This window comes from Leuciscus leuciscus (genome assembly GCF_965113295.1).
Source record: "Leuciscus leuciscus genome assembly, chromosome: 24".
NCBI lineage: Eukaryota > Metazoa > Chordata > Actinopteri > Cypriniformes > Leuciscidae > Leuciscus > Leuciscus leuciscus.
This window is the reverse complement of record NC_138723.1, coordinates 29,781,273-29,809,230: the sequence shown is the minus strand read 5'-3', so window position 1 is coordinate 29,809,230 and position 27,958 is coordinate 29,781,273. Positions and strand designations below refer to the sequence as shown.

The window sequence follows — 27,958 nt, the reverse complement described above, 5'->3', positions numbered from 1 at the left end:
GGAAGCCACGCATCAGTAAATAAGCGCGATGGAGAGGGGGAACGCTGTCGGCTGGCACGGTCTTGAGAGATGCTCCGTGCACGACGCTCCTCCAAAAATCTGGAGCTAATTCGGAAAAAAATGCACGAGGTCTGAAAGTGCACGAGGCATCTGGTTTTAGCCGATCCCGCTCTCCCATTGTAAAGCCTCTTTTTACAACTGTCTTGTGCCTGACACCCTGGAGACGCCCGTGGATCGGCCCGTCGGCAGGAGCACATGGCAGCCATTAGAGTAACTCAATACCACCAATGGCTGCCTCATATGAAACTTTGATCACTTAAATCCAGCTTAAAGAAGCAGGGGCCACTTTCAAACCCCCATATTCCCGTCTTGGAATTTTAATTTGATCCCTTTCGGGTTATTCGGAGATCTTCGAACTCGAATTAGGCTTGTGTACATTTCTGACCGGGAGCCTCACTGAACTCGGCACAGAAGACAAAGTGGGGGTCTGAAATACGAGAACCGCTCCAATGTTTGGACTAGCCGGGATGCTTTCTGGAAAAAGAAGGGAAAAAAAACAAAAAGAGAGAGAGAGAGAGAGCATGAAAGTGTGAGAGCGAGTATTTTCACTGGATTATTTTAACACACGTAAACCTCGCGCATGTTAATTGAAAGCACACGGACCGGCCGAGCGACGCGCTTTACATACAGCCTTTATTTTATGACTTTAACATGCAATAATGTTCCTACTGTGAAAGCTCACCTAAGTCTTTCTTCCGTCGTCTTGTGTAATCCCAGATTTATTTATACATTTAGCGCCCGGATACCTGCCAAGGCCCATAAAGCATGAGACACAAGTGAGTCTAAAATGTCAGTTCCCAAATTTTACAGACAATTATTTTTTAAAAAAGGAAACACTTCAAACGATTCAATCACAAAAAGAAGCCGCGCGGCTCGCAGATACCGCAGGTATTGGGAGGATATATGAATATTAATGAACGCTGTTGCCAGTTAATGTCACTGGCAATTGAAGGAGAAAAGACGCGCGCGAGAGAGAGAGAGAGAAAGAGAGAGAGAGAGAGACGAAAAAACAATGAGGACGGGAAATAAGAAGGAAACAAAAGGAGAGAGGAGCAGACGAGCGAATGGACAGACGAGAGGAGAGGCGTCTGGCAGCTCTATTAGTATTCATACGGCGTGCGGCTCTGGAGAGGATTAATGTACTCTGATGTGTAATATTCTGGCGAACAATTAATTTGCCTACAGTTTTGTCACGCTTGAAATTTAAGTGCTAGAACCGATCGATGGTCGCAGCTCCTAATATGATCTCTGCAGGCCGAAGTCTGCAGTCTCCGGTTTCATCATTTCTGTCCTCTCTCACATCTCCTGTGACATGCACCGGTGCAAGGACACGCGACACACACACACACACACACACATTTGCACGAAAATACTCATGATCTCAGTGTGTCAACTATTTTGAAAGCGACACTACTAGTTTAACCAGCAAAAAATGTTCAGGAACAAGCTCTATTTTGACATGCATCCTAAAATATCATGTGGGAAAGTTCAATTCATTTTAGTGAATCAGTTTTGTTTGAACAGTTCGTGATTCACTGACTCGTTTGAGTCCATGTGGAGCAAATTAACTAACTAGCTGAAATAAATTAATTATTAATCACTGAATAATGATTTAGAAAGATAACCCACTTGAATAGCATCAATGTAGTCTAGGAGCCTATAATTTGCAGGGATAATGTAGTCATTTACTCACCCTCATGTCGTATCAAACCGGTTTGACTTTCTTTCTCCTGTAAAACACAGAAGAAGGAGAAGAAAAGTCAGTGGGATCCAGACAACATTTGGTTTAACGGATACAGAAATTAATACAGGTTTTGCTTATAGGCTTCTAAGACTACATTGAAGCTATTTAAGCATTAAATAATTATTTAATGATTAATAATTTGTTTTAATCATGTATCTGGCAATAACGGAGGTGGAAATAGATAAATGTACTCTAAAAGTAACACAAACCAGCAACTAGTTCATCGTTTCAAATGAGTCACGTGAATCATAAACTGTTCAAACCACTTCATTTCACTGAAGTAAACTTTCCCGTATGATATTTCAGGATTGTGTTTGGTTATTGCATGATGTGTTAAAGCTGCAGGCACAACTTGTCACAGCATTGCTGATTAAACTAGTAAGTTTTGCTACTTTTAAATGATTTAAACACTGCTGTGAATGAGATTGTGTGCTTGAGTATTTTCATTATTGTTTTTGTTTTGAAAAATGAACCGTTGAAACACCGAATCACTAAAATAAATTGAACGGCTAGGACTTTCTTTCTCCTGTGAAACACAAAAGAAGAAGAAAAGTCAATAGGGTCCAAAACAACAATTAGTTTGTTAGTTTAATGGAAAAAGAAAGTCATACAGGTTTTATTTACTGCTACTTATGAAGCCATTTAAGTTAGTAATCTTTTAAAATTATCATTCAGTGATTAATCGTTTATTTTTATCAGTATGTATCTGACATTTAGGATGGTGGCATGAATTAGACACACTAAATTAAATTTCAAAACACATTTAATGGGCAAAAGTATAGTTTCACACGAACAGCTATTGAATCATTTTGCTGCACAGGCCTCGAATGAGTCATTATTTTAAACATGAAAAAAAAATGTTTCCGGAAAGTCATAGAGATTTGGACCGACGTGAGGATGAGTAAATGACAAATTTCATTTGGAACGATCACATCTTAGCAAGATATAAAATAGTTTCAAGTCGACATGCGCAATCAAACCGATTCACTAAAATGAATCCTGTGAAGTAAGAAGAAAAGTCAGTGGGATCCAAACAACGAAGACAGTCATACAGGTTTGGACTGACATGAGGCTTAATAAACAATGACATGTTCATGATCTAAGCAAGTCATAGGCACACACACACACACACACACACAAACGGGTCGTTTTGTGCGACAACAGGGGGCGTAGGTGCTTGCTTTAAAACTATCCGCCCGACGGTGTGTCCAAAAGAGGAGAATCTGCCGGATTGTTTCATGCCGGTAACCCAAACCTCTCTCTCAGCGCGGAGAATCAAAGAATTCACATGTTCCCCTCCACACTTCACTTCCCGATAACTTTCCTGATTTATGGGCGAGCAGCTGAGCGCAGCTGTGAGGTCTTTATTAAGTGCAAATCTTTATTGTGTGCGCTAAAGGCTGTAATCATATGTTTGTGACATTTTAAGAGCGGCATAATTAGTCTTCGGAGGCTCATAAAGGAATATATTCATTCTTAGCACGCATTAACAACCCGCGTAAGATCGCTTATCGCATTAACAGCCTGCGTGAGATCGCTTATTGCTTTAAAAGGCCTGGGCATTAGATATGGACGCCGCTTTATGACACATTTCTTTCCCGTCGCATCCGTTTGCAGTATAGATTGCTGTGCATTTGAGGTTTATCTTGTTTTTTTGGGGGGGTGAAAACCAGCCAGGACAGGGGAGAAAGAAAGATTATGGTGGTTAAATTTGCAACTCTTAGGTAAACCTGATTAAACACATCCTTCACATCCCCGTGTGATGATTTACACGAGGTTATGACATGGACGGTAAGTTTATCACGTTAAAGTTCTGAAACTCAAGAGGCTGATAATGTTTCACAGCAGCTCTAATGGAACTGAAACTCTCATTCATAAGAAATGCCTTGTGGGAAATCTCCTCACACCAGCCGTTCTTGGTGCAGAAGAGATGTTTGAAAGTGTTTAAAGTCAACATGAAACGGCATCTGTAACCCGTTTTACTTCTGAAATGTGTCATTTAGGCCTACAGAATATTCAACTGGGAATTTTTTGTGTGGATTTTATCGTTTGGGATTTGGTTTGATGGTGAAAAGTGGGCGTTTTTATCAAAAAATTGCACTAGACGTGAACGCATATTTGCAGTCGACTGGGTAAAACTTTATTTCGATGGTCCACTTTAGACATTCTACTAACTAGAAGTAACTTTGCAACTAGATGTCCACTAATGCCGGGTTCAGACTACATGATATCAGCCCGATTTTGGGTGAAATCGTGTCGTGGTGATTCGTAAAGGACAATGAGTGTCGAGGTGCAAGAATTAAAGGGTTAGTTCACCCAAAAGTGAAAATTCTGTCAGTAATTACTCTCCCTCATGTTGTTCCCCGTAAGACTTTCGTTGATCTTCGGAACACAAATTAAGATATTTTTGATGAAATCTGAGAGCTGTCTCACTCCTCCATAGGCTTCTAGGTAATCGATATCTGCCATCCCAGAAAAGTTAGTAAAGACATCGTTAAAATAGTCCAAGTGACTACAGTGACTCAACCTTAAGTTTATCAAGCGCCGAGAATACTTTTTTTGCGCAAAAAACGAACAAAAATAACGACTTTATTCAACTCTTCATTTTCTTCTGTTTCTCTGAGTGAGTTCACGTAGTGTAACAGCGCAGCGCTTCTGGGTTGTACGTCAGAACGGAGGCTCACTATTGGCCGACGCTGGTCATGTGTGTGATGCTGGCCAATAGTGAGCCTTCGTTCTGACGTACAACCCAGAAGCGCTGCGCTGTTACACTACATGAACTCACTCAGAGAAACAGAAGAAAATGTTTAATGGTTTTATCTCATATAGTAGTGTGTAACAGTGGATGATGACCGACGTTTTTCCTTTTTTGTGCTTTTCCGATGACAAGACAGCCAGAATAAAACACGCCGCTTCAGAAACCAGTTTGTTTACGCTCTTGTTTCTAAAAGTCATTCTCTAGCTCCGCCTTCTCGATGATCTCATGCACGGTGAGCGATGATTGGTCGGGGAGCAACGTGTAGCCTGACATGTTTCATATCCAAAACACAATGAGAATTTAGGAGTCAAAATCACATAATCATGTAGTCTGAACTCTCAGTCGAGTATTAGTACTGTTAGTGTTAGTAGAATAAGTTGACATGTAGTTGCAAAGTTACTTTAAGGCAGTAGAATGTCTGTTGTGGATCAAAATAAAGAGTTAGCAGATATTAAGTCTAATCATACTCTATTGACTGCTAGTTGACATGTAGTTGCCAAGTTACCTAAGGTCAGGACTATCAGAAATCGTTAAAGGAATGTGCATAGATAATTCATTCACAGCAAGACCAGGAACATGCATTAATGTACCCATTCTGATTTCAATATTTGATGTTGTTTGTGTGTCTATGTGGTGTTTTTAATATGCTTTAAGACAAACCATGTGTAAATTCATAAGTCGACAGCATTGCTGAGTATTTCCTCCTTAAAACTGCAGTGAACCAAAGACAGTCTCAAAAACACGCTTTGAAATCGCTGGTGTTTCTGACATCACAAACTACCTTGTAACCAATCAGATCAACGTGTGATCGTCAACCAGTGGATCTCTGAGCTGAGTGAGTGAGTGAGTGGAGGCGGGGCTCATTTGCATATTCATAGAACCGCAAATACTAAATGAGGCGAGGGTGTCGAGTTACATTCAAGATATTATAAGGCATGGAAAAATTTTTTAAATGTGTCATTTTGGTGAGTTTTAAGGGATAAAATGATCGACTACGGCGGACTTTAAGCTTTGGGATTTTGCGTGGAAGGGTGTAACGTGCTGAAACGATGTAATGCATCCAACTTTCTAAAAACAGAAGATGTAAATGGACAGATGTCCATCCATCCACAGGGACCATCTGTGTCCCAAACAGTTTGTCCTAATCATCACCGTGACCCTCAGCGTGAAAGACAAAACCTCAAACTGACACGAGAGATCATGGTCAAGTACCGAAGTGCCATTATAGCGGCTCTACATGTACCATTAGCGCAAGACACAATAATAGGCTTTAAAAGACACTAGACTGCTGCAATTTGTGCTGAATTTAAAAGCCACAAGCCTCCGTCTTAAACAAATCGAATTTATGTGGCATTTTTGGGCTTGGGCATTGCACAGAAGCGGGTAATCCGCGGCGCTTCTTGGCACGGCGCTCGCACACACAGCTGACTGGCGTGTAAGACTGCCTCAAATTGGAGCAATTGAGCTCAAGCTAAAGCAATTACATCCTTTGTGTTCTCCACGGGGGACGTGACTAAACTGAGCTCGTGATGAACCGGGAGGCCAAGACCGCTTCAATAACCAACAAGTAACTGAAGATAGAGCTCCAAATTATCCACATACATTACCTAAGTACAGTGACTAGAGATGCACTGATACAGACATTTCGGTTCGCTTTTAGCCAATCATTTGAGACGAATTCTGGAACTCAGAATTAGGGAATTAGTCATTAAAAAAACCTTTCACAATCAAATCGATGTGGGTATTAATGTAAAAAAACTGAATTTGTATTTTTATATTTTATAATTTAAAGTTTGTAAATCTGTAAAATATATAGGAAAAAAAAACGGTATTATTGTGAAATATTATTACAATTCAAAATAACTGTTTTCTATGTGAATATATTGTCAAATGTAATTTATTCCTGTGATCAAAGCAGAATTTTCAGCATCATTACTCCAGTCTTCAGTGTCACATGATCCTTCAGAAATCACTCTAATATGATGAGTTACTATCAACGTTGGAAACAGTTGTGCTGCGTAATATATATATTTTTAATCTGTGATACTTTTTTCTCAGGATTCACTGATGAATAAAAAGTAAAAAAATAACAATATTTATTCAAAATAAAAGTATTAATTCTTAAAAAAAAAAAAATTATAATAAAAAACACTGACCCCAAACTTTTGAACGATAGTTTATATTGTTACAAAAGATTTCTATTTTAAATAAATGCTGTTCTTTTTCGCTTTTTATTCATCAAAGAATCCTGGAAAACAAACTTTTGTCAAGAATTTGCATCAAAACACACATTTTATAATTTCATAATTTAGAGATCATATTAAGTTTGCAAGGCAGCTTTTTGGGAAATGACTAAATTGTATTTTATTTAAAATAAACACACACACACACACACACAGGCACACACACACAGGCACACACGCACGCACACACACACACACACACACACACACACAGGCACACACACACAGGCACACACACACACGCACACACACACAGGCACACACACACACAAAATAGCACATATTTTACTTTTATTAAAAGAAAATGAAAACACTAAAAGTTTTGTCAAGAATTTGCATCAAAATTCAAAACATATATTTTATGATCTTAAATTGTATAACTTGGGGGGAAATGAATAATTTGATATTTTATTTCAAAAAAAATATATTTTTAAAGTAAAGTTTTGTTTGGTTGAAGGACTCAAGGTGCAATGAAAAATAAATATATATTGTAGCCGCCCACATTAAACTGCAAATTTAAGTGCAAGTGGAAAAATAAGAAGAAAAATATGTAATTAATATTTTTTTTGTGTGTGTGTGTGTGTGTGTGTGTGTCAATGTGGCAAATTACGAGAGAACATTTTTAATGAAAATGACATTAATTCTGCTCATGTTTCAAGAACGTTGTTCACACTTTGGTCAAGAATTTACATAAAAACATTTATTTTATTATTTTATTAAGTTAGCCTAATATTAAGTTCCCCTGCCAGCTTTTTGGGAAATTAATAAATTGCATTTTATTTCTTTAAACATATTTCACCCAAATCTAGGACATTTTTCGGCACTCATAAGACCGAGCAGAAGACACACAATGTCATTAATATTCATGCTGTTTTTTGTCTCTGTGACCCTGCAGATAGAAAACTCTTCAGTATTTTCACAACATTTCATGTCAAAACATGATTGAATAACTTTGTGAGGAAAAAGAGCTCTGATATCAGCTTTCAATATCGGCCAAAACATATGATATTGGTGATTTATCTTGTGTCCCCTTGCTCACACTGTACTGCAGTACAGCGGCTCAAACACAACAAACAAGCACACACACAACCTCACAGAAGCTCCTCACCTCAGCGCCGCTGTAATTGCCCCGGCGAGGGGCAGTAAATAAAGATTTCAGAGGGGGATAGAGGGTGTTGTCAGGACTGCGGGCCGCTGGGACGTCTCTCCGCTTCTCCGGTTCACTGCATGCTGGACGAGATCCAGACGCCATTGCATAAGGCAGCAAGACGTGATGTAAATGTATCTGTAACAGACAAACTTTATTTATACACAAAGCACTCGGCACGACTCATTTATATAAATGGCATGTGAAACTACACAGCAAAAAAAAAAAAAGTGTTTCTTCCCAAGTATTTTTGTCTCGTTCTCCAGTACAAATAAACATTCTTAAATCAAGATGCATTTACTTGAGAAGCAAAATGACTGAAGATATTAAGTCGTTTACGCTTAATCTGCCAATGGGGTCCAAAAATGTAACTTAATTCAAAGGGGAAACGAGTATATTTTTCTGACATATTTTCTTGTTTTCTTTTATCTTAATATCTTAAGTCATTTTGCTTCTCAAGTAAATGCATCTTGATTTAAGAATGCTAAGATACTGGAAAACAAGGCATAAACACTGAGTAGGATATTAATTTACTTTTTTTTTGCAGAGTGAAAGACAGAAAATCTGTTTGATATTTCATCTTTTTACTGTTTGCTGAAGGGCTGGGTTTTTTTCCCTCTAAATTTGTCATGCGGGAGCAAACGGTTTAACACATTAGAGGAGAGAGTCAATTGAGTCTTTTGTGAGCCATCTGGAAATACCCGACTCAACAAAGCTTCGGCTCTGGTGCCGTATATCAATGAGAGAGACACAGTTTCAGCTCCGCCACGGGCAAAAGACATCTCAAATTATCAGCAAAATGGAGGATTTAAAGACACATGAATCATTTTAGTGCATGTTTAAAATACATAAATACACTAAAGCAGTTTGCGCTACTAAAACGTCTTTGACATGCAGATACCAGGCAGGAACAAAATAAGCTCAACTGCTTTTAAAGCGCATTCTGAGGGAAATACGGAGCATGTTATTGATCAGAAGATGCTCTTTTAATGGAGTAACGTCTCAGGGAACTTCTTTTGGAGAATTAAACAGACACAAATGAGTCGTACAGTGCGAGTACAAAGCTATAAAATTAATGTAGATGGCAGTTTAGAAACAATTTAGTTCATATAGAGCGCAACAGTCTGGTTCTGGAAGTAAAAAAACTCCATTCATTTTCTCCATAGAGAAATTGATTTTTAGTGCTAACTTACAAACCTTTAAAGACAGCCTTATTGTGAGCTACGAGGTTGTTAATCAATAGTATTTGCTTCTGTTGAAGACGTCAGCCTGCGTTATTTGAACCTAGTTTTAAAATAATCATGTTTAACAGCGGAATACATGGTGAAAAACTACATTACCCATGATGCAGTACAGAGGATTCCACCAATCAAGAGACGCTACAAGCAAAATGCTCAAAGGAGCTCTTTAGCTCCGCCCACTCCCATGAAGCACAGTAAATTACACTCTCAAAATACTTATATTGTAATATACATATTTTCCAATTAACTTAAAATAGATTTTTTTTTTATTTAATCAACTTTTTTAAACGAGTAGTTTTATCTTTTTCCATCGTTTTTAATCCGATTATGGTGTTCACAATGCTTCTTTTCCCTCTTATACCCTTGTATTTTTACTACTTTTTTTATTCAAATCAAAGTTTGTAGTATATAGCTTCTGTTGAAGCCATTAGCCTGCGTTATTTGAACCCTAGTTTTAAAATAATCATGTTTAACAGCGGAATACATGGTGAAAAACTACATTACCCATGATGCAGTGCAGAAGATTCCACCAATCAAGAGTCGCTACAAGCAAAACGCTCAAAGGAGCTCTTTAGCTCCGCCCACTCCCATGAAGCACAGTAAATTACACTCTCAAAATAGTTAAATATTGTAATATACATATTTTCCAGTTAACTTAAAATAGATTGTTTTTATTTAATCAACTTTTTTAAACGAGTTTTATCTTTTTCCATCGTTTTTAATCTGATTATGGTGTTCAAAATGCTTCTTTTCCCTCTTATACCCTTGTATTTTTACTACTTTTTTGATTCAAATCAAAGTTTGTAGTTTGTAGCTTTTGTTGAAGCCGTCAGCCTGCGTTATTTGAACCTAGTTTTAAAATAATCATGTTTAACATCGGAATATATGGTGAAAAACTACATTACCCATGATGCAGTGCAGAAGATTCCACCAATCAAGAGTCACAACAAGCAAAACGCTCTTTAGCTCCGCCCACTCCCACGAAGCATAGTAAATTACACTCTCAACATACTTAAATATTGTAATATACATATTTTCCAATTAACTTAAAATAGATTGTTTTTATTTAATCAACTTTTTTAAAGGAGTAGTTTTATCTTTTTCCATCGTTTTTAATCTGATTATGGTGTTCACAATTTCTCTTATACCCTTGTATTTTTACTACTATTTTGATTCAAATCAAAGTTTGTAGTGTTATGATTGGCTCATGGCTTATATATAATGCTTCAACAAATACTTTTTTTTTTTTTTTTTCCTATGGGAGAAATTAATGGGAAAAAATACTTCCAGAACCAACACAAAAAAAAAAAAAAAAAAGGGCACTAATGCACTCCATCGAGGTTTGATTGATCTTGGCAAATCTCAGCGCAGTTTAAGATCTCTTCTGAAGATCTCATGTGAATTACATATTAATAATCAGGAAAATAATGATACATAATTCATATATAAATAAATATACATTTCCACCAACTATCACTTTACTTCTCCGAACCGCATCTCTTCCTCCAGAGCGAGTCTATTATCAGAGTTAAGGTCAGGCGAGTAATTTAGATCATGGTCTCCTCTAATCAGTTAATGGGATTGTCTGGCCAGTGTATAAGCAAGAAGACTCGGTAAACATCTCAGGGCAGCTTGTTTGCAACCCGCACAATGACCAAAGTCAGAAGGGCCTCGGGTCACGGAGATGTGCTCCTCGGGCGACCCCGGCGGTCTCGCTCGTTCCCTGCGAGATGATGGAGGACGTGTGTCGTGTCGCCCGAAGCTCATTCTTGATTATGGAGCACGGTTGCGCCATAAACCTGCATTTATTTCACTTCAAATCCAGTTTGCACAAGCTTAAAGGGGTCAAATCATAAGAATCATGAGGAGTTTTAGAGATAAAAAAAAAAGCTTGATGTTCTATGAAAACATACTCTAACTTTCAGAACTCGAATGCAGTTCATAAAGACAAGTGTGAATCTGAATTGAAATTTGAACACAAATGAAGTTAAATTTGAATTTGAATCAGAATAACAGGAGGTGAAACTGATTCTGATTGAATTACTAATCAAACTGTGTCGCAATTCAGAGGCTCCATCATTCAAAGGCCGGTTGAGTAACGAAGGCCGTCCCAATCCGAAGGCTCCTTCAAATGTGGCCATGAAATGAAGGATACAACTGATGCATCCTTCGCGGCCTAAAATACCCCAGAATTCATTGCGGCACAGTGAACACAGGATTTTTTTAACCCTTTAGAACCGGCTGTGTCGTCGCCGACACAAACCAGCAAGCTGTATTCATTTTACCGTAACTCTTCAACCGTTTGCACTATCAAAACCATTCAAATTGCCCCTGACAGTAGACAACATGCGCTTTTCAGCAATGCACAGCTTATTACGGTAATTTCATGCATTCCATCTGCAAATGACGGAAGAGCGGGAAGGAAGGATTTGAACAGAGAGATAGGAAGCACGGCAGGTTACAGTGCTTTGGATTGCATCAAGTAATAAAAGAAACGAACAAATACATGGCGAAAGAAGTGTTAGACAGCAGAAGAGGGGATTGGGATGATTTTTAATGAAACTTGGGAGGCGGATGGCCGTTACTCTTTCACGTATCTTAGCATGTGGTGTGTGTGTATGTGTATGTGTGCGTGCCTATGTGTGCATGCATTTGAATGTGTGTGTGTGTATGAAACAAAAGTGTCCTAAATGAAAACTGTGCAACCCAATGTCACAAAAAAGACTTGTATATATGTATTATGGTTCATTTTTCTTTTCGTTTTCTTTCGTTTGTAATTTTTTTTGGTTTTTTTTCTAAATAAAAATCAGTAAATTTATTCTCGTTTTTTACATTTTTGTCTATTTAAATTCTATTTACAAACTCACCACACACAGTAATGGTCAATAACTGTAATTTGTTGAAAGCTTATTTTTTTCTGAAAAAGATGACACCTTGCACATGAAGATAGCACATTGTTTTAGAATTGTACAGTCAAAAAATCTAAATATGTGGAAAAACACCTATATTTTAGCTTCAGGTTCTAAAGGGTTAAAGAGAGAAATTGGAAAATTGGTAAATTACACTTTTAAATGCAAGTATTGGGTTTCAGCATACTATATAATATCTAATGATACAAATGTAACAAAAAAAAACTTTAAAGCGGTTCAAATGTTGACTTATCTTAATAAGATGCTATTTTATATGGTTTATACTATTTATTATGTACATCAATAGACCAGGGTGAACGTAATTAGACCGGTTGTGAACCCTGTTTTGTTTTCAGTGAATATAAGCTAGGCGACGAGAGCAATCCTCCGTAGGCTTGACCGTCCCGTTTGACAACGCTCGGGTCGACCTTTGTGACCTTTAAAGTCTGCGTCCTATGAAGGATGCATAGAAATTCAACAGGTGATGCATTCTGGGAAATGTTCTTCCACCCTGAAATATATATGATGAATTATATAAACTAAATACAAATTTACATACACAACCGTTCAAAGGTTTGGGGTCAGTAAGACAAAAAAAATATAATAATAATACTTTTATTTAGCAAGGACGCATTAAATTGATCAAAAGTGATAGTAAAGACATTTATAATGATACTAAAGATTTATATTTCTTTTAAACCTATTCATCAAAATATTCTGAAAAAGTGTATCACGGTTTCCACAGAAAAAAATATAAAGCACGACTGTTTTTAACATTGATAATAATCATAAATGTTTCTTCATCATCATTAGCATGATTTCTGAAGGATCATGTGACACTGAAAACTGGAGTAATGATGCTGAAAATTCAGCTTTGATCAAAGGAATAAATTAGATTATAACATATATTCACATAGAAAACAGTTATTTTAAATTGTAATAATATTTCACAATATTACTGTTTTTACTGTCAAATAAATTGAGCATGAAAGCCTTTCTTTAAAAACATTTGTAAACACGTTTCATCGTATGTATGTATGTATGTATCTATGTATGTATCTATGTATGTATCTATCTATGTATCTATCTATCTATCTATCTATCTATCTATGTATCTATGTATCTATCTATCTATCTATCTATCTATCTATCTATCTATCTATCTATCTCCTTGAATCTTGTTTAATTCTGAGGATCATAGAGAAGGTGGGAAAAGGCTGTGAAAACCCAAAATGATGGTTTTTAGTCCATAAAATGTTACTAACTTGCGTGGACTGCTGGGGAAAAAATGCAATAATAAGAAATTCATGATAGGAGCCCTTTAAATATTCATCTAAAACACTCGTTTCCCTTTTGTTGTTTTCTTTTAAACTCGACCCTCTGCCTATATACAACGAGAAGACAAAACCATATGGTTTGATGAAAAGTTTTGTAGAATGTGCACGGACCCTCGAGAGAGAGTATGCGTGTGCTTTATGGCTCTGTCTCATGATTACAATGTGAGGTATAATTGCAAACACATGTGAGCCATTTCCATTCGCTGCGATGAAATCATTGCATGAAAAAGGGCGAGAGAGAGAGAGAGAGAGAGAGAGAAAGGGCGAGAGAGCAGACAGCTCCCCCCAACATTCCTTCGTTCCCTCTCCGCAGCATCTTGAGAGGTCGGAGGTCACCGTGAGGAGATCAATGCGATCAGACACAGGAGTATTGTTTCAAAAAGCAGGAGACATGAGAGGCTGCCTGCAACAGGAATCCCTTCGGATCAAAAGGCCGGCGAGAAAGTTGACGGAATTCCTCGGATCCACCATCTTGACTTCCTAAGCAATCAGGCATTTTACAGGAACCATTTGGCTATGATCAATTCGCTGGCCCGCCGTTGCCTCCCATACGCCCTTTGAAACGGGATTAAATGCTCTAAATAGGTCTTCGCTTCTGAAAAGCCGAACGAGCGGAAAAGTGCTTTTAATCTTGTGAAACTCTATACGGTCCATTTGAGGCAAATCTGCAGACAGAAGAGGTTAAAGTCGCTTTAAAAAGCTAATCATCTTCAGCGCTATATTACTACTGACTAGCGCCTGACCAGTTGGGCTGGTGCGATGCATCCCATTTCAACACAGGAGAACCAGCATATCTATAAATTGGTGTTTAGCTAATAAAAGCTTTGAGTGTCATAAAAAATGCATGTTATTCATTTGAAAACGGCTTGAAATTGAGTGGAGAGAAAAAAATCTTCAAGAATTTCCGTGTGTGTTCACATCTGCTTTTATACAGATCCTTAAGTATTCACCTAGTAAAATAACCCAACTATTAAGTACTAGATGAAAAGTGTTATTTCTGCACCACTAGAATCACCAAACAAACAAACAACTTTCCTGAACACACACTCGCACGTCATTGGTCAGTCAAACACAAAGCCCCGCCCCCAAACTCGCACCATTGGTTGAGCAGCTGTTGCTGTCTTGAGCTGGTTGAACATGACTAGGGTTGGGAATCAAAAATCGGTTCCTATTCTGGAATCGAAAACTAAGGTCAGGAATCAAAAACTTGTTATATTGATTTCTCTTATCTATTCCTTTGTCCTTTGCATTTTAATATGACTTTAAACCAATCAAGAGCAAGAATACCCATGCACCGGTTTCTGTCCTGCACACTCACCCAAAGCGCTCACACAGAAAGTGATTTTATTATGATTTTAAACCATTCAAGCACAAGAAGACATGTCAAAAATGACATGCGCACAGAAAGCCGCTTCTAATACTGTATACTGTGTGAACGGACAAATACACACAAAACTATGTCAAAATATCATCATAAAAATAGCCAGGTTTGTCTTAAGTGAACGTAAACAGACAAAGAAAACACGGGTATCAGTATATTGGATCCGTGCAGCTCTTAAAGTGACAGCAGCCTAATATTCCTGCTCTCTATAATAACACTAATCAAACAACAAAAGACTAAGAGAAAATTCACTTGCTGTTCTTGACTGAATAACTTTTGTAACTATTTTTGTAATGTATATTTTATTTATAAAGTGTAGTGTAATTTTACATTTGATCTAAATACATGAAAATCTTAAAACACTGATTATTTAAATCGTATATTTGTTCAGTTGTATTTATTTGTCTGATTGCTAATTTGTTCTTTTTTAATTACTGAGTGTTTACTTGTCTTTAAATAATGCTTGAAATTTTGTTTTTGCTATGGTATTTTTTACACTATAGGCAAAAGTTCTTTGTGTATTTTTGTTCATGGTATTCAGCCACAAAAAATTTTTTTGCAATAAGACTTGTGAAGGATATCTACGTATTTTTTATTAATTTTTTTTTTACCTTGTTGGAATCGAAATTAGTCATCAATAATAATTGGAATCGATAAGCAGAGTCAGAATCATTACAATTCAAATGATACCCAACACTAAACATTACAGAGCCACAGTTTCTCACACATTTCAGGGAAAATAAAGCTGGAATTAATTAAACCGGGTGCACATTGTGTGATTTTGGCAAGATTGTGCCATCTGAGACAAATTTCAGGAATTTTGAGATTTCTTTCCTCATAAAGTCTTGGATTCCTTAGTATGACATTTAATTATTTGCCGTTTGTGATGAATCCTCTGAGTTTGGGGTTGTAATTCTGTTAATGGGTTAATAAGTTAATGGGTTTCATTTCCATCATCATGAAGTCAATGTCTTTTTTTTAATGGGTTTTTAGTTAAACGGCTGAAATAAGGTGAACACAAGCTCAAGATATTTTTACGTTTTATTCTACAGCATAAAATACATCAGTAGCATCAGTTGTGATTTTTTAAAGCTTTTACTTGTCCTAAGAAAGGAGGTTGCTAACAAGTGCCTAAATTGGACTAAAGAGGTTGACGAGAACATTAAAGGGGTGGTATAATGCCTTTTTCACAAGATGTAAAATAAGTCTCTGATGTCCCCAGAGTGTGTGTGTGTGTGTGTGTGAAGTTTTAGCTCAAAATACCCCACAGATATTTTTATATAGCATGTTAAAATTGTCACTTTTTGAGGGTGAGCAAAAACGCACCGTTTTGTGTCTGTTCCTTTAAATGCAAATGAGCTGCTGCTTCCGGCACATGGGGGCGGAGCTTCAACAGCTTGCACTCACACATACATGCACTGAAAATTTCAAAAACGTTTAGCCTTTTATGTTCAAAATGGAGTCGGACAATGATGGAGAGAAGAAGTGACAACATGTAGACAACATTTGTGAATGGTTAGATGATGAATTTATGTAGCTTATGTAATTATCTTCTAGTCATTAATTAGCATATTCTGTCATGATAATCTATAAATCGTGTTCCGGGGGCGGGTTTATGTAAATTCTAGGGTTGGTGATGTCACTAACCCGGGAGGAATGTGGTGTAGTCTCTACCACAGTTTGTTGTAGTCCTTAAAAAGTGATTTCTTTAAAAGCAAATCTCTCCCTTTTCTTTGAACTTTGAGCGTTGTAACTTTGCAGATGTTGTTTATGCTCAAACAGCAACATTACACACTAACTAAAGTTAGAAAAGTCAAATTATAATCAACCACCCCTTTAAACATCATCACACCGAACAGGTAAACTCATACACTCACAGCCTCATTTACGCTCCTGCTATTCTAACTCAAACTTTCAGGGAAAATGTGTTTAAACGGACACTGAAAGAGTTGTTGAAGTCATATGGACAGTGGTGTCGTTCACTTATAGCCAATGTTTAGCTTTTTTAGGCTTCAAAAGATTATCATGATGAACCAATCGTGTTAGAATCACTTTGGTTGTGTTGTTTTTGAGGGAAACAGGGTGATGCGTACTCAGTGTTGGGAAAGTTCACTTTCTACATGAACTAGTTCAAAGTTCAGTTCACAAATTTTAAAATGAACTAGTTCAGTTCATGGTTCATACAAAAAATTTTGAACTAAGTTCACAGTTCCAAAAATGAACTAGTTCATGGTTCTTTTTTTCCATGTTGTTGCGAGATATGATTTTTCAAAATGATTGCCACAGCCCATGTAGAACCACAGACAATTATTTTATCAGTTTTAACACTGAAGCTATGCGTCAGATTTTTCCCATCCTCACCGACCTTGTCATAAAACTCGTTTAAATGATCATACGACGCCTCCTTGCTGCTTTTTGTTTTGATTTGTAACGTAAGTGATGAGTCGTTCATGAACGATCCATTCATTGCGTCTGTCACGTGACAAATGAACGAAAGACTCGGAAGGTAAAGTAATTATTTACGTTCCCTGTAAATGATTTTTGACTGCATTATAATGATTTCTTAATTCAGAATATGATCAAGATTGCGTAGGTGGATGTGTTCTGGGAATTTACCAGTTAATAGTATAACATTTAAAGCCACTTAAATGAACGAAATGACTCGAAAAAAGATTTGTTCATTTTGATGAACGAGATCGAACAAGAGCGTCAGTGGACACTGGTGGCTGGTGTTGCCAGATTGGGTGTTTTTTCCGCTACATATTAAGGCCCGGTTTATGGTGTGTTTTAGCCGGGTTTTCGCCTGGAAGGCTCTATAGAAATCTGGCACTCTATTGAACGAAGTTAAACTGAGAGAGCGTGGCGTTCACAGACACCAGAATGAACGAGTTCACAGTAACGTTCATCAGGCAGTAATACAGTACGTTCAGTTCACGTTCGCCCAAAATATGAACGAGTTCATGAACTATCGTTCAATGAACGTGTTCAGGCACAACACTGTGCGTACTTTCATGTTGACCAACAAAAATGTCATTTCTGCAGCGTTTTATATTGTTATTTAGTGTTTCTTTCACATTGTACTATCAAAATTCACATTAAAGATTAGTGTACTCTTAAGATCTACACTACAGTTCAACAGTGTCAGTATGATTTTTTTAATGTTTCTGAAAGAAGCCTCTTATGCTCACCAAATACAGTAAAAACAGAAATATTATTACCGTCTAAAAGAACTGTTTTCTATGTGAATAGATGTTAAAATATAATTTATTCCTGTGATCAAAGCTGAATTTTCAGCATCATTACTCCAGTCTTCAGTGTCACATGATCCTTCAGAAATCATTCTAATATGATGATTTGCTGCTCAAGAAACATTTATTATTATTATTATCATCAATGCTGAAAACGCATATTTTTGTGGAAACTGACACTTTTTTTTTTTCCAGGATTCTTTGATAAATAGAAGGTTTGATGATTAGAAAGCATTTTATTTTGAAATATCAATCATATTGACCCCAAACTTTTGAACGGTAGTGTATATTTGTACAACGAGACATAAAAAAAGACGTACAGCCTGTCTTGGCTTTACCCAGGATCATACTGAGCTCATATTGTGCAATCTGACAAACAACAACCATAAAAGACAGAAAAAATTATCTCGGTGTGTGCCGGGTTTAAAATATAGTTCGCTCTGCATATTAAGCTGGGAGATAGGAGAGTATTTCAACCTTAAAAAAAATGACACCCATCACCTTTACGCACTAATGTTTTAAATCTATTCCTGTGTGTATTTATTCAGAGGGTTTCCCTGCGGCTCTACATCTCAGCGCTGACCGCGCTCATCACTCACTTTCACGTTTCTCGCTTTCTCTCCGGGCGAGTTTAACCTCGTTCTGCTGATCCTGTCGGTGTTCTTCCTCTCTTGCTTCCGCAGTGCTATTGATCCGAGTCTTCACCGATTGAGAGCACAAACTCAGAGCTTAAGTGTACGGAGGTAGACCCTCTTTAACAGAGACACTTATCTTCACCTCCTCACGTCTCCCTTTAACATGCCTTTCAGTTTCAGATGAGTCCTCGCCTCAGGTCACATCTCCTGGAATGTCATTAAAGGGAATATTTTCAGGTTATTTGCTACTTAAAAGAACAGTTCACCCTTGCAATCAAATAATTATGCCATAATTTACTCACCCTCATGTTGTTACAAACCTGTATGAACACAAAAAAACAGCAAAAAGGACCAAAAACAGAATAAAAGTGTTGAGAAACATACCGATATTTATCTTCTCTTCTCATAAAGGTCTCAAATCTTACGATCACATTCAGATTCAAAAGTGGCGTTTTGACGCATTACATCCTGTTGATGCCAAAACAAATATGAGATATGGAAAATGAGATGCAGAAAGAGGATAATTTCAGTGAATAATAACCTACATCTTGGTTTGTTTGTAACACAAAACTATTATAAAACTGAATATAGCGCACAAGTCGTCTACTTTTATCGTGTAGCGTGCATATCCTATTCTATAATGGCTAAAATAGTAACATTGCATGAAAATTGAAGACTTTTATTCATAGATGGGCAACACAGTCTCATTACAATTCATAATTGTTTTAGATTCTGACATATTGGTGGTGAATTTGCATTTATTTGTACAATCTCATTCATACATTTTTGTACGACTTGCTCATGTCCTTTTCCTATGAATCACATCGTACGAATTTTGAACTTCGTGAAATAATTTTTCAGGTTGAGATTGTGTCTTGAATATTAATGAACTAAGCATGAAGTTATACATGACAAATCAATTGTTTTCCTACTAAACGCATCATACAAATTCATACGAAATTGCAACTTCGGGAAAAAAACATACATTTTCTCGTGAGATCAGGTTGAGATTATGACTTGAATATAAACATAGAAGGTTATGCTTTTTTTAAATTTTTATATTACAAATAGTACATTTTCCAACCAATCACATTCTATGATTTGTAAAATATTGCGTAAATACTTTTTCTCATGAGATCAGGTTGAGATTGTGTCTTGAATACGAATAAACTAAGCATGAAGTTATAGGCCAACATGACAAAACCATGTGTTTTCCTTCTAAACATCATATTAAAATGCATGTTTGGAAAATACATAGATTTTCTTGAGACATCAGGTTGAGATTGTGTCGTGAATATAAGCGTAGAAACTCATACACAAATCCTACATTTCACTTTTAATTTTCGTATCTTTCATTTTAGATTGTGTCTTGAATATAAACATCTATTTTGCTTTAAATCTGCCAGTGCAAGTCAGACAAAATACACTTTTAATTAGAGTCGCTAATTAAAAAGTAATTTTTGCATGTATTCACAGTGTTGTGTTTCACAGAAAAATGCTGGCATACAAGTCGGAATGACATAATGACATCATTTTTGGGTGCACTTTCCCTTTATTGTGTCATGCTTTCAGTTGCATCAACCTCTACATCAAAACAACAGGAAATGTGTTTCCAGTCACGCACTTACACATGAAAACCCAGCAAAACTTCCTAACTCGCCTAACTTCAGCTAAAGCATGACAGGGAATTTTCTACAGATGGTGAGGAAACGAGATCGGCCGTTGGAGAAGGTTTGCGTCGCGCGTCCAGGCGGAGTGTTAGCACAGCGATAGCGCTGAAAAACACAGATATCACGTTTGCTTCTTCAGGAAAGAGCCATTCCTCCCAGCAAAAGCCTGATAGAAACCCAAAATAGTCCGTCAGCGGCGATCATCGGCCTACACCCATCAAGCCTCAAGTCACATTTCTCCGATTGTATTTCAGGATCACCCTCTCATGCTGTTCTTATCCGCCCCATTACTCTTTCCTGCCTTTAATAAAACAGACACAATAGTAATCTTAGAGAAACACATTCCCTGTCATGGTGACAGCCACACAACCTCCCCTCTTTTCCTGCGAGTCTCTGGCCCTCTTTTGACAGCTACCTTTCAATACCGTAATCGCGGGGTAAGTAGCAATTTTCATTCAGCGCCACTATTCACGGGCCACGCTAATGAAAGCCAGTACCTTGTAGGAACGGTTTCAAATAGGCTGATAGACAAGTCCTCTCCATTCTATTATGGAGACAGGCTCTTATCAGCGCGCCACAGTAATGCTCTTCCAAACCATTTGTCACCAGATTTACTCTCTTTACCCATCGCCGAACCCCAATCAGAATTCAATCCATCCCCCTCGCACTTTCGCCCCGCACCTCATCTCCGACAGAAAACCTTCGAACACTTCAGAGCCGATTCGACTTCAATTTAGAGGCGCCGCCGTACCACGAGTGTTTCGGGAAAATCTACTGTATCAAGAGACAAAGACGCATGGATAATCCCACCCCCGTCTGAGTTTTTATTACAAATCATACATTTTCCCACTTAACACATTGTTCGATTGTTCAATTGCAACTTTGGAAAAATGTTTATTAATAATAATAATATATATATATATATTTATATTTTTTTTATTGTTTCACATTGTTCGATTGTTCAATTGCAGCTTTGGAAAAATGTTTATTAATAATAATAATAATAATAATAATATATATATATATATATATATATATATATATTTTTTTTTTCATTGTTTCACATTGTTCGATTGTTCAATTGCAACTTTGGAAAAAAAAATATAATAATTATATATATATATACAGTATATATATACATATATATTTTTTTTTTTTTTTACATTTATTTTTTTCACATTGTTCGATTGTTCAATTGCAACTTTGAAAAACAAAATGATAATAATAATAATAATAATTATATATATATATATATATATAATTATTTATTTTTTAATTCAAAGTTGCAATTGCACAATCGAACAATGTGAAAAAAAAAAAACATTTTATAAAAAAAAATAATATATATATATATATATATAATTTTTTTTTTCATTTTTTTTTTTCAAAGTTGCAATTGAACAATCGAACAATGTGTTCGAACAGTCGAACAAAGGCAATATATATATATATATTTTTTTATTTTTTTTTGCAATTTCAGACAAAATTCGTAAAATGTATGAATTTGGAGACAGTCTATGTAATATATGTGAGTAATATATATATAAAAATATAAGTTCATGTATGTTTTCCTACCAATTACATCGCACGAAATTGCAACTTTGGATCAGGTTGAGATTGTGTCTTAAATATAAATGGATTTTGTCTATTTTGCAGGTTTTGTCTTATCTCAAACACAAACATAGTCGATTCAACTTCAATTTAGAGGCGTTTTGTGAAAATCAACTGTGTCAAAAGACAGATAATCCAACCTCCTATCTTCCTTTTTTAGGTAACACTTTATTTTGATAGTCCATTTTAGACATTCTACTAACTATAAGTATTTGCAACAACATGTCAAATTAATTTGAATTTTAAATGTATTTTGCAGATTTTGTCAATTTGAACAGAAACAGAGGCAGTTCGACCTCAATTCAGAGGCGCACACCATCAGGCCACAGTATTGAGCATTTCGTGAAAAGCAACTGTATCTAAAGACAAAGACGAGCGGATAATCCAACCTCCCGGAAAAACACTGGCCGGATTGAGTGTGTGTGTGTGTGTGTGTGTGTGTGTGTGTGTGTGTGTGTGTGTGTGTGTGTGTGTGTGTGTGTGTGTGTGTGTGTGTGTGTGCACGTTGGCAGCCTATTTGAGAAGCGGCTCATGCCAGCGCTGAAGACACAGTCTGCCGAGCGCAGGGATGAGCGCTGAATGAAAAGGAGGAATACCTCAGAGACCCGGGGTGACCGAGAGGTGTCTCTAATATCTGATGTCTTTATTTCCAGCAGCACAATGCCGCCCGGCGCGGGAATGAATAAGCAAAAATGGCAGATCCAGTGGGAAGCGGTTGTGTCTCCAGACGGCGAGGGGGGGGAGGGGGGCGTTGTGTGTGTTATCAGCGCTCGCACTTCCTCGTCCCCGCGTCCGGTGGCAGGGGCCAGTCAGAGGCCAGTGTCTGAGGCCATTGTGTTGTCACGGAGGAAGCCCGGCCCTTCACGCCTTCCCCAAAACCCTGTGCATTTCCTGTGACAAATTTATCATTTTACCACAAAAAGCACGACAAAATTCTGATAAAATTAAGGTAATGGCAAAAAAACATACCGTTGTGTTCGCAGAATGAACGGAAACTCCAAACATAACTCATGCTGAAGTATGAAATCCCTTACTATGCCCAACTATACACTGTACAAATTATTGTTGGTTTAACTTAAAAAAGTAAGTTTCCTGGTTGCCTTATTAAAATTGAGTTAATTGAAATAAAAAATTTGAGTTAATACAATGGAGATTGGTTTAATAAATAGGAACTCAAAATATTATGTTATCTTGACCACATTAATTATCTAAGTTGATATGACAAAAGATAAAAAGTTGTGATGACAAATCATGAAAATATTTTTCTACTAATTTCACAATTCGATTCGATTTCGATTTACAAGCTTGCAATTCGATTCGATTTCAATTCCGATTCGATTCAATATTGATTATTTTGGATATCAGGGACAACACATGGCAAATTTTCTCAAGGAAAACAAATCTCTTTGCCTATAGGCTTATATGAAATATACACATTTAAATGGTGGCTGTCATAAAAACGTGCCAGATTTATTCAAACATGCATTAAATATTGAAATTAAACATAAAAAATTATAATGAATATGTAATATGGTGCATATATTTAGCAAGATTCTCCTCTCTAGAGTTAATTTGTCTAGCTGATGACGAGTTTATGGTCACTGGATATGGTTTTTCTGAGGTAAATGTGACGTTACATGACATTGTTTACAAGCTGTTTGTGCACAGAACAAAATACACTTACATATTCATGATATTTTCTTTGAAAACAAGCCGGGTAAGCAAAGCTACTTAAGATAATTCAATTTCAAATGAGCTTTATTAGCATGACTGTGTATCACAATGTTGCCAAAGCATTAACATATTACATATAAAAAAAGAAGAAAAAAACTTGTCATATTATTGTCTGTATTATTAAGGTATTATCTTAAGAATTTTAAGAAAGGATGTTTAGATATTTTCAGGTCATGATACAAGATTTCTTTTTTTTTTTTTTGCAGCTATAATGAAATTGTAGTAGCTTGGCATTACCCACCACTTGCATAAAAAATTTAAATAATTGTTTGAAGAAAATCTCCTATTTAGGGCTTTATGGTATTAACCATAAATGCAGCAACTATGCTATTTTATATGGTCAGCATAGTAAAAAATATATATATTTCAGTTCTGACAGACAAAACCAGTTTTTTTTGCAGTGGTCTATGGAAAGCAGAGCAAAATATATTCAGCCCTTGAGGACAGAGAGAAAGAGGGAGAGAGTGTGTGTGTATGTGTGTGTGTGAGAAAGAGAGAGAGAGAGAGAGAGAGAGAGTGAGAGTGTGTGTGTGTGTGTGTGTGTGTGTGTGTGTGTGTGTGTGTGTGTGTGTGTGTGTGTGTGTGTGTGTGTGTGTGTGTGTGTGTGTGTGTGTGTGTGTGTGTGTGTGTGTGTGTGTGTGTGTGTGTGTGTGTGTCTGTGTGTGTGAGAGAGAGAGAGTGTGTGTGTGTGTGTGTGTGTGTGTGTGTGTCTGTGTGTGTGAGAGAGAGAGAGTGTGTGTGTGTGTGTGTGTGTGTGTGTGTGTGTGAGAGAGCGAGAGAGAGAGAGAATGTGTGTATGTGTGAGAGAGAGAGAGAGAGAGAGAGTGTGTGTGTGTGTGTGTGTATGAGAGAGCGAGAGAGAGAATGTGTGTATGTGTGTGAGAGAGAGAGAGGGAGAGAGAGAGAGAGAGTGTGTGTGTGTGTGTGTGTGTGTGTGTGTGTATGTGTGTGTGTGAGAGAGAGAGAGAGAGAGAGAGAGAGAGAGAGAGAGGTGTACTGATGAATACAAAAGAAGAACAGCAGCGGTGTGTCTTTAGTTTAAGAATGACCTTGCGGTTCATCAAATGAGACGAGACGAGTGGTTATGTATTCTCACAACGGCTCATTTTAGAAAACGTCTTTAAAATTTCTGTTAGTCATGTTTCTATATTATAGAAACATGACTAACTAGACTAGAATCGTGGATTAGTGATTTTTTTAGTGCTCAATTCCTCAAATCATTTGCTGTATTACTTCATTGAGTGTGATAGGGCTGCACAATATATCGGAAAAAGAATGTGAAACACGTACGTAGGTTATATAATAGACAATTTAATTGAATTTTACACACTTTAAGCATTATCGCAACACATTCTCACACCCAAGGCGTCACTTTTTTTCACTTTCAACCATGCTTCAATATCTAACGCTCAAAGCACCCTTTAGCGTCCATATGTGACGCTTCGGTTATGGGTAGGTTTAGGCGTCATGTAACTGACGCTTTCGGAAGCGTCAATATTCGACGCACAAAGCACCCTTAGCGTCAATATGAGACGCTTCGGTTGGGTAGGTTTAGGTCTGTGGTAGGGTTCTGCGTCTCATATGGACGCTAAAGGGTGCTTTGAGCGTCAGATATTGAAGCATGGTTGAAAGTGACAAAAAGTGACGCCTTGGGTATGAGAACGGGCTGATTATCGTATCGCATTATTTAATGAGTTATCGCATATCGCACTTTTCTTCAGTATCCTGCAGCCCTAGAGTGTGATCAGACGCACCTGCTGGCTTTGACTCGGGTCATCTAGTGATATGGACACTCGCTAACACCCAGTCATGACCAGCGCTTGACATCAAGCATTATCTCAGCGTGGGATTGAGTGTATTGCGCATATTTTTACTCATTCCCGCAGATGTTGTGCTCACACCCAGAGTGTGTTCACATAAAGCCGTCTCTCAGTGCTAAATTGAGTTCTTTTTCACGGCTTATTGCGCTTAAACAGTCAAACACACACAAAATAATGTCAAAACGCTGGACTTGGTGAGTATTCACATAAACACTGTCAGTTATGTTTCAAGTGAACGTAAACAGTTGAGAATCTGTGTGTGAATCTGTGTGTGAATCTGTGTGTGAATCTGTGTGTGAATCTGTGTGTCAGGTCTTAAAGGGATACTTCACCGATTAGCATTAAGCTTTGTATCAGTAGAAACCCGGTAGTATTCTCGAGTGGCCGTGCTTCCCTCCCTCATGTCCCCCTGAGACAAGAGATTTCTGTATTGTGTGTCTGGAAAAAAAAACTCAGATGATGCAAAAATCGTCATTGATCGTCATCAGAGGCTCTTTTGTCCAGAGGCGAGAGACTACAGCCAGTAGGAGGAGCTCGTCCCGCATGTCTTCAACCCCGCCCATAGGGGGATCTCACGATAAAACGCCATCTTTTCAGTTTTGAGTCGACTAGTAGCCTAGCTGTATCATTTCTCCCGACACTGCCCTCTGTAACCGGTAGGCGTGGCTTGGGAGTGGCCTCGTAGGGCAGCGAAGCAAGTGCATTCTGGGAGTTGTAGTCTTTCATCCACATGAGCCAAAAATACATTTTCTGGCTTTTCTCAGTCTAGAAGGCACCAACTTCTAAAATAATTTCACATTTCTACTACATAAATGACCCAATTTAAATACACATTCATCTTTCCAGCGGTGAAATATCCCTTTAAAGTGACAGTAGCCTAATAATCCTGCTGCCAAATTATGAGTTTTTCCCCCCACACTCTCAGAAAAAAAGGTACAAAAGCTGTCACTGTGGTGGTATCTTTTCAAAAGGTACACCTTTGTACCTAAAGAGTGCATATTAGTCCCTCAAAGGTACATATTGGTACCAAAAGTGTACATATTAGTGCCTAAATGGTACATATTAGAACCCTTTTGAAGGGTACTGTCACGGTGACAGCTTTTGTACCTTTTTTTCTGAGAGTGCATGGTATCAATGTCAAAATTGTGGCCAGGGAAAATACTGAGTGCTTAGTAACTTTGGAAAACCAATAGCCATAGTGGCTGGAGAGCAAAAAAGTTCATGTCAAGCCCTGGTCATAACTATATTCCAACCACACAGCAACACATTAACAACCATTCAGAACATTTTAGAAACCACATTTCAACACACTGACAACCACTCAGAACACCATATAGCAACATACTAACAACAACTCTCCAGTAACCACACAGAAACACATGAACAAGTCTCTAGTCTCATGGCAGTGAGTTTCAACCAGGGTAATCATCATTCACATTTCATAAAATGGAAAAAAGTAGTTAAATGTAAAAAAAAAAATATCTAAAAAGCAGCGGAGAGAGTAATGTGGAGGAGCTTCTATTCAGCATGTGCATTTTTCATTTTTATGATGGATGTTCTATAGGAGTGTATTTTCGACCAAAAGAAAACGTTTCTCGTCATCCTTCCCATGAGCGCGTCAGATGATGGAGCGGGGCCTCCTCTCCACGGCACCGTTACCAGGGAACCAAACCTGGACCGCTCTCAAGTTTCTCTAGACACTGCAGAGCTCGGGGGAAAAAAAAAGAGCCAGTGTTTCCTTTGGCAGCGCCGCTACTTTTTCTAACCTTCCCAGAGTAAGAGAGACGGGAGAGAGGAGCAGCCGGTGACCCAGGGAGGGGGAGGAAGGGCAGGCCTGCTTTTACACCCTTTCCCCTGCTAGAGTTCGGAAAAATGTCTCTCCTGTCCACATGCACACACACACCCCCCCTCCTCCCCCAAGGTGTGTAAAATACCCCCCCCCCTTTTCCACAAAACTGTTCTCGGAGGAACAACGACCTCATCGAAAACACATGTCTTTACACTTTAACTGCCCCTTAAAATTGAACGACATTACAAACAGACAATCAAGGATGAAAACAGACCCCGGGATACTCACTCACGGCCAAGTTCTTTTTCGTTCTTTGCTTAGGGGGTAATAGGAAGTGTGAAAGGCAGTTTTCTCGATAACAAAATAAATGGAATAAATACATTTTCATGGCCTCCAGAATATTTTGTTGCATGAATACATGAGCATGCAATATATATTTAAAAGAAAGAACAGACCCTCTCATAGCCACGGGAACATATTTTACCAGGGGGGGTGTGCTGGGGGCGGGGCTTAATGGGCGGGGCTTGATATTGTGGGGCGGAGCTATGGTAGAGTTTTTTTTTAAACAAAATCCGGTAACACTTTATAATAACTGCACACTATTAATCATTAATTAAGCATTAGTAAACAG

The 27,958-nt window shown here is 37.6% G+C and overlaps 1 protein-coding gene across 2 annotated transcripts in view; it reads right to left on the bottom strand.

Annotated features, from left to right (window-relative positions):
• Nucleotides 1–27,958, bottom strand: part of LOC309489813 (uncharacterized protein) — a 47,917-nt gene that overhangs the window by 6,108 nt on the left and 13,851 nt on the right. Inside the window, exons 2-6 of one of the 2 annotated variants that reach the window (XM_082158731.1) lie at nucleotides 19,088–19,171; nucleotides 18,668–18,910; nucleotides 7,914–8,090; nucleotides 1,754–1,790; nucleotides 463–534 (exon numbers count right to left, since the gene is read on the bottom strand). In XM_082158731.1, coding sequence (XP_082014857.1) covers nucleotides 463–534; nucleotides 1,754–1,790; nucleotides 7,914–8,057 — 253 coding nt within the window. In that variant the 5' untranslated portion in view covers nucleotides 8,058–8,090; nucleotides 18,668–18,910; nucleotides 19,088–19,171. Of the gene's footprint in view, nucleotides 1–462; nucleotides 535–1,753; nucleotides 1,791–7,913; nucleotides 8,091–18,667; nucleotides 18,911–19,087; nucleotides 19,172–27,958 lie in introns of those variants that run through there. The other variant, XR_014202513.1, reaches the window with a different exon arrangement.